Source organism: Falco rusticolus, chromosome 3 (genome assembly GCF_015220075.1).
Source record: "Falco rusticolus isolate bFalRus1 chromosome 3, bFalRus1.pri, whole genome shotgun sequence".
Lineage (NCBI taxonomy): Eukaryota > Metazoa > Chordata > Aves > Falconiformes > Falconidae > Falco > Falco rusticolus.
The window spans coordinates 95,682,129-95,693,300 of NC_051189.1; the positions used below are offsets into that span (position 1 = coordinate 95,682,129).

The 11,172-nt window shown below is 44.1% G+C and overlaps 1 protein-coding gene across 3 annotated transcripts in view; it reads left to right on the forward strand.

Moving 5' to 3' along the window:
* The window catches only part of HIVEP1 (HIVEP zinc finger 1), a 130,481-nt gene extending 123,155 nt beyond the window's left edge, over nt 1–7,326 (forward strand). Inside the window, exons 11-12 of one of the 3 annotated variants that reach the window (XR_005102973.1) lie at nt 2,210–2,315; nt 6,777–7,326. Coding sequence is in view for 2 of the 3 variants with exons in the window: in XM_037379105.1 (XP_037235002.1) it covers nt 27–50 (24 nt within the window). In the remaining variant the exon portion in view is untranslated. Of the gene's footprint in view, nt 1–26; nt 413–2,209; nt 4,377–6,776 lie in introns of those variants that run through there. The other 2 variants (XM_037379106.1, XM_037379105.1) reach the window with 2 other exon arrangements.
* The last annotated feature ends 3,846 nt before the right edge of the window (nt 7,327–11,172 follow it).

The window sequence follows — 11,172 nt, forward strand, 5'->3', positions numbered from 1 at the left end:
GCTTATGTTGTGCCTTCTTGATGCAGCCCGGTAGTTGGAGAGGCGCTTGACTCGTTCCTTTTAGTACCCTTCCAGCTGTGTTCAGCTCGAAAGGACCCGGTGGTGGTGCACGCCCCCGTGGTTTCACCTGCCATGAGAGAGAGAGAGAGAGAGAGAGAGAGAGGGTTCGCCTTTCAGGCTTCTTGGAGCAAAACCTTCCGTTTTGAAACATCCGGCGATGGCAAAGCGGGGAGGGAGTCCGTCAGCTTTATGTAGAGTGAGCATCCATCCACCTCGTGTTTTTAACACTTCCTAACTAACGTTTGAAGACTTCCCTGAGGGAAAATAGCAAAAGGGTCAAGATGACATATTTTTTTATTTGTAATCTTGAACTATGAAACCACTTTTTATTGACATTAAAATGTTGTTACGCAAGAAAGGAATAATTCTTTTGTGTGTTCTTAATTGCAAAATCCGCCATACAGTTAGTGAAAATGCCACTGCTGTAACGAGGATTTGGCATTACCGATTACCATCAACTTCTTATGAGACTGCATTTCAGGTGATCGCTTACAAGTAGATAAAGCCACGTTCTCCCCAAATACGGCTTTGTCTTACTCGTGCAGGGGAAAAAAGGGGGGCTAGAGGTCTTACACATATAATTTAATCTGCCCTTATACCAAAAAACTCATCATGATGGGCATATGAGATATGGGTGGATCCCAAAACAATGAAATTGAATAAAATTCTGTTTGCACATAGTGAAAACAATGTAAAGTTATTTTTTTAAAGTGTTCAACTACTGCAGGAGACAAGTCTCATGTTACAGGGCTACACAGACCTTAAAGTTTCAAGTTGACCTGGAATTCATGCTCTAATTTTAAAGTAGAGTTGCTTTTCTGCTGTGTCCTTGTATGACATCCTTACAGAAGTTTATAAAACCATTTTAACAACCAAATTCCAGTAGAAAACTGGAAGGTGTAAATTCAAAGCATGATGACCTTTATGGAATTAACAAGGATGAGGGCATATAAAACAACTGGAAGAAAAGGGTGGGAAGCAAATCTTGAAAAAGAATCAGGAGTAAACCTGAATGTGAGCTGGGCTGCTTTGTTCACAGATTAGCTCCTGTACCCAGCTCAAAGAAGTAATTCATACCTTGTACTGCTCGTATTCAAGAGCAACACTACCCTAGATCCATTTTTAACTTTGCATTGGCTTTTGTACTATACTCACATTGTACTCATTGCATTATTCCATTACGGTATGTTGTAAAACTGTAGGCGATGTTGAGTGAGCTTTATTAACTTTCAGAAAGAGCACTTCAGTACCAGAAAATCATTTATATTACTGTGATTATCAGCCAATTGTACTGATCCAGCAATTAGAAACGCACTTACTAGAAAGAGGAAATTACTCTTGTCTCAGACGTGAATGTTGGTATAATTCCTTACTGTGCAGAGCCTCACTGAGGGCCCGAGCACCGAGCACCTGAACCACGAAGCACTCTCAACTCGCATTGAACTTAATGAGAGTTAAGAGTACTCGGCACCCCACAGCGTCAGACTTCAAATTTGTGAGTGTCTTATGTGCAACCACTGTGTAAAACGTCACTGTGCATTTGTGTGTTCTTTTTATAAACATGTAGTGATGTCAGTGTCTTATATCATTATCATTTATACCAAACGTGAAATCACCTGAACCAGCCAATGTTAAAAAATGAAACATTGCTGCATTACATGTGCTTTGAGAGCCTGCAAGTTTTGCGAGTAGGATCAGGTGAAGGTTTGTAGTTAATGAACTCAAGAAACTTTGCATCGGTTTTAGCTTCTTTAAAACGGACACTTACACTTGCCAGTAAAACTAGAACTGTGCTAGTTGATTTGAACATATTTGTCTACAGCATGATAGAAAAATGATGACTGGATCAAATAGGTTTACAGCAAAGCAAAACTATATCCAAAATTTTGAATGCCATCACAAGTTACTACTGGTTCTCGGAGTTTTATAAGGAAGCAGTAGGTAAGAGATTGCTGTTCCACATGCCCCAAAGTCCTGATTTTACTTACCATTTAGAAACTCCAGAGACTTACTGTGTCTTAAATATTTGCTTGACTAGTAATTTGTGATGTGCTTATATTCGAAGGATTAATTCCAGGGAGTTGCTAATTCAACAGAAAATTCAACCTTGTGAATCAGGCGATCTACATGTGTCTCTTTTCTGTTCTAGGTGTTTTGAAGACATCAAGGCCATGAGATGGAAGTGGTATCTTGAAGAGTAAGAATGACAAGACAACAGATGTGTCATAAAGAGGAATGTTAAGATGTGTCACTTGGTAAGTTAATCGCAGGACAATAGAGAGAAAGGACCAAGAGAATGAGTACTGACCGATGGTGAGCAATCATCACATTTAGCCAGGCAAAGCAGATGATCCGTATTTGAAGCAGGATCTCTAATAACAGAGAAAAAGACTAGTGGGTAGTTGCAGATATATCCAACCTTGTTCAAATGGAGTTGGGAGGAAATCACAATTTTCTACAAGAGAGATGTTTATGTCCTGAACTGTTTCCCTTCCCTCTAGCATGTTTCCACATGGATATTCCTTGAGCTGCCTGTACAGCTTTTGCAACAGGAATAAAACCAAACTAGGAGTGTGACCAGACCTCAAAGAAGGTTAAACTCCATACCTCTCCCGTTGGTGTCTAGCAGTCCGTTTCAATCATGCATGTAACCAACATCTATGCTATATGTTGGCATATGTGTGTGTCCTGCATCAGCTCAAGCCTGTGACCACTGTGTTCGTGATCATGTTTTCATTCTGAAATAATTTCTTTTATTTTAAAATGTGTTGTATCTATTCTCTTGTCCAGAGTCATAAGTGAGGGGGAAGTTGTACTCCCCTTGCCACAAGGATCCTTCCGTTCAAGCCAGTAGCAAACATCTCTGAGATGTGCCAGTGCAAGATTAGTCCGCTCTTCAGATGGTGTAAATTATCTCAGCTGAATTGGAGTAAATAGCACCAAGGCTGTTTACTCAGGGATCAGTTTTTAACGACTCTGTAAGACACTCTCTGGCACATTCAGCACAGCTGTTTAAACATTAAAAGGCCAGAGCAAGTGTTGCTCCTTGGTGCACTCAGGCACAGTCTGGCATCTTCACACAACCTGTTCTCATCAAGAGGGTGCAAGCAGGTGCTAGCTAAAGGCTGGGTGCAAATACAGCTAGAGTAAGGACGTGGCACAGCCCACGGCTGTGAGACCCGTGCAGATGCTTCCCTGTTCTCTGCCAAAGGCCCTGAGTACAAAGAGAGTTGACCAGTAGCCCGTAGCTCTTCTCTTTCGACTTGGACCTCAGTTGATTTCTCAGTGCAATACGCGATGTCTGCTGGTGATGTGGGTATCTCATTTTGAGGGCTGCTGTCTGTATAACAGTACTGGTTTTGGAATGTGGGCTCTATTAATTCCCTGTCTGGGCTTTAATAAGCTACAGCGTGACCCACCTGTCGCTTCCTAGGAGAAGACCTAAACCAGAAACAACCACTTGCGCAGCAGCTGGCCTCAGATCTCTTGATCTGTAGCATTACATCCCCGGACCCAACTCCCACCTTCTGGGCCACAGCTGCAATAAAGCAAATTTCCTAGGTGCAGGGATGCCCAGCCCTGCGTCAATGACTGCTGCTGTTCATACTTCTGCTCCTTTCACCTCTCAGGTAACTTGCTGTAGCTTCAGGTTGCCATAAATCACACGCTGAGGCTAGAGCAGCCCACAGTTGGTCCCCACCAGCCGGTCCCCTGCCAGGGAGGCTGACAGCACTGTTTTGCATACAAGCAAATTCAAATGCACATCGCGTTGTGTTTCATCTCAGACAATCTACTTCGGCTGAACGCAGTCTGGCCCACAACAAAAGCAAAGCTATACCATAGAACAAAGACACAGCATGCTTTACGCTTAGTTAAACATTCTCTATGGGTTCTTTATGAAGAGATTTATCTCGCCTTGAGTTTACTGACAGAGATGTTAAACAGAATATGAAATTAATTTGTCACTATACAGCTTATTCCAGAAGTCCTCATTTTTTGCAAGGTAATCCTCACTAAGGTTTTATAAACACTTTAGTTTAAACCTGTAAACTGCCTTTCAAGCATGTGTTTAACATGTGGATAGTTTTGTCAAAACGAAATAAAAATTGCTCAGTTTTTGCACGAGTGACTTGCCAAAAGCCAGGGAAACCAAACAATCTACAAGTAAGAGTGCTTGCTCAAGATAGCCTTCAGCTCATTTATCGGACAGGCCACTGCTGCTGTTGCTTTTGAAAGATCTTCTGAGACCAGTTACATCTCATAGCAGGGAATCCTTACCTTCCTTTCGTGGCTTATAATACAAACAATAGGTGTCATCCATCTTGGGTGACTGTTGTGGTCAGCCTCTAGTTGTGAAAGTTAAATTATTAATGTCTTTAAAAAAGTAAGTAAAATTGTTTTTCCATGTCTTAAGGAATTTTCCTTTGCTTGTAAGGGGTCTTAGACCTACAGACGGCCATTTTTAGCAATACATAAAATATCAGAGATTTACACCACACAGAACCCATTTATGACTTATATCTTTGAGGATGACATCACTGTCTTGGGTCTAGACACTGGATTGCTAACTCTATTGCTGTCTTAGGATAAGAACAAGCTACTTTAAAATACTTTAGATTGATTATTAGGTAATTTTATGTGGATAATCTATGGGTGGATGAGCAAACAGCAACAAGGATGTAACAGGATGTAATTAATTGATGTTTGTGTTTTGTTCTAGAAACACCGAATCAAGAAAAAAAAAACAAACCCCAAACAAAAACCAAACACCCCCCACCCCCCCAAGACCAAAATCCTTATAGTAAAGGTGTCGCAGGTGTTGTTTGACCCTCCACTTCTCTCTAGACTGGTCAGACTACTGAAAATATTAGGAGGTGGCTGGCTGGTGATTTTCAGATATTCCGTGTGAGATCTAAGGAAACCATGCTGGCTGAAAGATGGCAAAGCTTTACATTCCTACGGTTCAGTCATGGAAACAAAACTTTTCCTAAGATGAGTCAATTAGCTAAGGCATGCTTAGTTTTCTTTGGTAATAGCAGGCTTGTTTTCCCCAATAAGGTCAAATGTTAAGACTTGTTTGGTTTTGTGGCTGTACTCTAGCGTATTTGAAATCCATTACCATGCATGAGGCATTTGTGCTGGAAACAGGCCAACTGAAGGCTGTTTGTAAAGTCAAATACCCTTAGCATTTCCTCTTCTTGTTGCGTTAACATGGTTACAACATCCCTTTGGGCTTCAGAAGTTCCGTTTGCAGGCAATTCAGGTCTAAGGTGCTCTGGTCTTGCTACCTAAATACTTCTACAGTTGGATTCCTCCTTCAGAGAAACAAAATATTTGCCATAGGTGATATTATTTGCAGCTTTCTAAGGAAAACATTGAGCGTTAAAGAATCTTCCCCCACCCCCTCATCTCACTGCTCTGGATGCAGCCATGGGAGCGAGTTCACCTTGCACGGGGCTTGTCCCCATCACAGCAGCAGCAGCAGCCCCGCTGTTGTAAGGGGCTTTCCCCGGGAAGCCTGTGCAAGGCAGGAGTGATGGTTGGACATGCACATGCAGTGAGGGACCAGCACAGAGGGAGCATCACCACCACCATCCACCCACATCCCAGGAGCACAGGGCCACGGCACACTGGTAGGGACTTCGCTCAGCGCCGGGTGTCGTGCAGGTGCAGATTTTGAAAAAGGAGCTGGGCACCATCCGCAGGACCTACCCAGACCTGGAGTGGCTAAGTGGAAAGCCACTGTCTTGAGACTTCCCCCTTTCCATCCCTTATGACCAAGGCATATCAAGTCAAAACGCAGATTAAAAGCCACCTTTTGACAGAAGCTTTTGACAAATCGGAAGGAATTTTGACATGAAGCCAAACTAATTGCTACAGCTGTATTCCTGCTAACACTGCCCAGCCTGAGCTGCCGCCCTTCTGGCATCCAGCTCTCCTCCACAGCATCTAGGAACAACTTTGCCTCCGTGAGGCTCCCCATGCCTCAGGCCCCCTGCGTGCAGGGAGATCAGATCCCTGATCCGGCGCGATCACAAGGGCTACATTCTGAAAACGTGAGCGTGAGGAAAAGGAGGTGGTGATGTCCACTGACATGCTTGGCCAGCGGCACTGCAGCAGTGGCACCGTCTGCCACTCTGCCCGAGGGCTGCAAGGACCACGCAGTCACTGCCCTCTCGCTGCACCAGCTCTCATCGGCCGGGCACTACGCAGCAAGGGTGGCGATGCCCCTCAGCTCCCCTGGTAAGCGGGCACCATCATTAGTTACACCTCTTTCCCGGGAGGCTGCTCCAAGCTCCCGTGCGGTAGCCTAGGCCAGCTGCAGGCAGGAAAGAGGCCACGCTACAAGGCAGAAGGAGAAACCAGGCTGCAAGACGGAGCGAGCCAGGGAGAGCACCGCGCTGTAAGCAGGCGGCTGGCTTGGTGGGGCACAGGAAGGCAGCGTCCTGTACTTCAGCCCTGTTACCCAGCATTAGGTGTGTCCCTGGTTTGCAAAAACAGTCTGGGTGCCAGATCAGAAGGCAATGTCGAAACAGTGACGCTTTGCAAAACAGAGGTCATGTTTTCAGCCGGACACCAGGCAAGTTTTGCTCCACCAACAAATCAAGTGGGTGGTTCAGAAACCATTTTTGACACTTAGAGGTTTAAATTGTGTTTCTCTCTTTCTTTGTTTATTCCCATACCTATAATCATCTGTGACTCTCTCTTATTTACAGTGTTTCAGAGCAAGAGCTCACACACCTAATGCTGATTAATTCTGCTGGACTGGGTAACTGGCTCCCCTGTGCATATCCTGTTTTCCCGTGAATCATCGTTCCTCCTTGAGACATCCTCCGACGCAGATCAAAGATCCAGAATGTATTAGATATGAAGATATCAGACAGCTCAAACAGATTAGAAAAGACACACAAAGAATTGTATCCCTCTCGTCCTGCTGAAAATTGGCATGGTGAACACAACCCTAAGCACTTGTTATAAAAGAAACAGTAGAAAGACAAAAAAAAAAAAAAAAAAGAAGAAAAAAAGGAGGCACGCTGGAAATTTAGTTTATCCAGGGTCTTCTATAAATTACTCTTTCCAAGTATTTGCACTTTTGTACTTACTTCTCCCTGGCAGCTGGAAACTCTTCAGGCTAGATCCTCTTCTGATGGAAAATGACATCCGTGAGCTTCAGCAAGAGCTGCGCTAATTGCATCAGCAGAGGACTCGGTGCTATCCATTGAAGTATTGAGCCTTGCCTACAAACACACAAATTAAATGAACATGAAAACATGTGGTCTGCTTTTTTTCCAGTTTGTGCAGTCTGTTGTGTTCTTGATGGTTTTATTCAGTTTTCCATTTAGCTGTACAAGCAACTGAAAAGATTCTGTACCAGCGAAATGCCAAAACCCAAGGTCATGAGGTCAGACTAGATTATCTTAATAGTCTCTTCTCCCCTTGCAATCTTTGAACACAGGTTTTATCTGATAAAGCAGTTAAAGACTTTATTTCAGCAGCGTTTGATCTTGAAGTTTGCACAAATAATTAGTCTTTTAAGATTCTGATTTTTTTTTTAATAGATTTTTAATCTCTCCTTCTAATGGATGCCTTTTAATCCTCACATTTAAAAATAACAGCTATGTTTGATCTAAGACAACGGACAATGTGTTCGGATAGGTGGAGAGACCATTTTTGTGGGAGTGTTTGAACAATATATTGTGGTTTTCCATTAAGTTGTTCCTCCAGTCAGTGGGAATAGCTGAATGAAGGACCAAAGGACTGTCCTTTTTCTGTCATTAAGCTCATATGAAAGGAAGATAAAATATGCTATCCTTATATCTGAGAGTTGTCTGTACAGGGCTTTTAGTCCTAAACTTCTAACTCTTCTATTAGTCTTCTGCACTTGGAGGGGAAAAGAAACACTTTTAACCTTACACACTGTGCACACTCACTTGAAGGCAATGGAGGAAGGAATACCCAGCAGGAATATTCTCTGCAAGTACCTGGTAAAATCTTTAGATCTGCATATTCTTAATCAGTGAAGTTTTGGCAGAATTAAGGGTGGGTTTTCATCCAGACTATAGTTTGTCCGAGTCCCTGTGGGGTTCAGCTGTTTGTGTTTTCTTTGAGGAAAAACCTGATGCTGAGTTGTTCTCCGCCTCACCCCCCCCCAAAAAAAAAAAAAAAAAACCAACAGTGTGGGAGTATCAGCACGTGGTGTGGTTGTGAGAGACTTGAAATGAGCCCAAAGCTTGCTCTTTGCCACAGCTTTCCCAGCCGGGAAAGGGCCACTGCAGCCGTCCAAGGGAGGTGGGACTGGTTTTGGAGGAACAAGGGCTGAATACCATGAAAAAGATTCCCCTTCTGCACAGAGACAGAAACCTTGTTGTCCAGCCCTGAGGACAAACGGATAATCTTTTTGTTTTTCATAATCTGTGGGTTTTCTGTTGTTTTCATGACCTTCCCCCTTTAATTGGATGCATGTATGCAATACACACGTAATTAGCAATGCACTGGAAATAACGACTGATAACATCATTTTTCAACCTTTGAGAGAAAAAGGAGGGTGAATTGTTGGTCTGTCCAATCTGGAAAGCAGTCTGTAGGTGCCAGGCAGGCATGCCAGGGCATATGCTTGAAACTTCGCCGGGCACGTAGGCCATCATCCCTGGTGCTTCGCCTCCCCGGATCCCTCCCCGTCAGTTCATCCAGGGAAGTGGTGAGGGAGCCGGGGACTGCTGGCTTTTTAACCAGGTGCTAGCCACTGCCTCCATAGAGTTCACACTCCTCCTTCATCCCGTTAGGGACCATTCCTTGAGCACGTTTCGTGTGTTGTGTGCTGCAATAACACAGTTTGGTCAGCCCCGTGTCGAAGGACTGACCAGGCAGTAAAGCTGGTGCCAAGGGGGGGATGAAGCTCCAGCCAGGTTTGCGCATGTCCCGCTAGGAATTCTTATGAGTTTCTGGCACCAGCATAAAAAAGGAGAGCTGCCTGAGAAGCAGATGGACTTTGATGCTTTGGAGGGTGAGGGAGGATACTTTTAAAATAATTGTCTGGGCAAGAAAATGAAGACGAAGCCTGGCCTCCGTGTCACCAGCAGTCTCGTACTGCCCTCAGGAGTGCCAGGATTTTTAAGGCTGGAGCGTGGAGAGCATCTTACAGCAGACTGTGGGTGTTTCTGACACAATGGGGATTGCTGTTAATAACACCGGAAAGTGATTATTTATTTTTTTTTTTTAACCTGGCATTGCTCCTTCAAGCAAATTAAAGTCTGATATATTTGCATTTCTACATGTCATTAACCCAGACACCTACTGCAGGGCCTAAAGCTTGTGTCTGCTGGCAAGACTAAATCCTACTAATGTGCTTTTCCTAACGCACTGAGGAAATCTGGAGTCTCTCTTTTTGAAGCTGACTTGCTATTTTGACTAATTGTTTCTGGTAACAGTTAATAGCATTTTGCAAATGCACTTCATCTGCTGACAGCAGACTGATGTAAGGAAGGGACACAGTTCACATTTCCAAAGGGAACATCGGGAAACCCATTACCAGCTCCATTAATCTGTTAATAATAAAATTAAAGTACAAATAAAATGTGACAAATTGGGTTCTGTTGTGAAAGTCACTTTAACAGGAGGCTCTGAATAAAGGTCAAAACAGACTCTGATTTCTGCTGTGTTTTAATAGTAGAATCAGAGGAGAGCATTGTAGAAACACTGTAATTAATCTGGCAATACTCTAATTGTCCACAAACTATACAGAAAGAGATTGACAAGTGATTTTTTTTTTTCTTTTTTCTTTGAGAACTTTTACAAAACCTGGAACATAAAGCTTTGTCACACAACATTTAAGTGCTAATCCAGTTTCACGGGAAGCTTTCAGCAACGCAGGTACAGTAGACAGGCTTACTTTGCCTGCCTGCATGCTGGCGGCTGCTACCTCGGCCGAAACTCTTAAGTCAAGCACAGGGGCAAACGAGAGGAGACAAGCCCTGCAGGCACAGATCTTCTAGCAGTCACAGAAATGAGCCTGACATTGGAAATATTTCATCAATGAGTCAGTAAGCTGGATCAGACATCCTTTTTCTGGCAAGGACGGGGTTAGCTTGCCAGCAGCCCATTTCATTTTAAATGTTAAAATGAAACCTGTATAAAATCAGCTTAGTGTCCAGCCCTTCTTTTAGAGCTATCCCCCAAACCTGCGTCTCTACCGTCAGCCTTCCTCACCACATCCTCGGTTAGCAAGATCTCTTGGTCTAGGCTCTACTCTTAAACAATCCTCCTGCTGGGATCTTCAGCTAATAGCGCAGAAACAAAACTGCTAAGAATGAGACCAATTCCACCCTCTCCAAGGCATGGTGTTAATAGGTTCTGTAGAAAAATGTCCAATTTATCTAAGTTCCTGCTTATTACAGTTGAGCAATCGCCCCAAAAGCAATCAGTTGCAGAGCATTCGGGGACGCAGCTGCCCCAAACGGAGGGCTTCCTGCAGCCTGCCAGGGCAGCGTCTGCTGGGAGCACCTGAACCAAAGGCACACTTATGAAAGAACCCATCCAGGCAAACAAATAGAGAAACGTGTTTATGTGAAGTATTTGAAGAGAATGGCTCATTAAGTCGGGCAGGATCACTCCGTGGAGAACCGATCACTATTTTAAAAATCAGCAGGAGGAAAAGGAGAAGGCTGTCCTTTCAGTTGATGCAAGCCACAAGGAGTCTGTACAGCCTCCCTCTCCTCCAGTCACTGTAGGAGTAACCTCAGACCCCGAAGAGACCAGATTTCCAGTTTGAGAAGCACCATGTGGAGTTAGTTATGTCAGCAAAGCAGCAAGGGGAGGGGGAGGATAAAGAGGAGCAGAAGGAGGACACACTTGTCACCTGGCCTCTAAGAGGAGTTTGCAGTCACTCGTAGGAGGTGTGAACAGTGTGGTGAGGAATTGCCCCAGTGCTGATGGGCAGGGGGCTGGGAAAGGCAAGAAGCCTGGAGCAGGTGCCCATCAGTGTGAAAACGCTGATAGACTGGAAATCAGATATAAATTGGGCTTAGGGGCAGGGAACTGTGTGGGCTGTGAGATGAGCTATTAAGCAAAGAGGCAGAGTATGGGAAGGAGAAATGAGAGCAAGAAAGCAGCCTG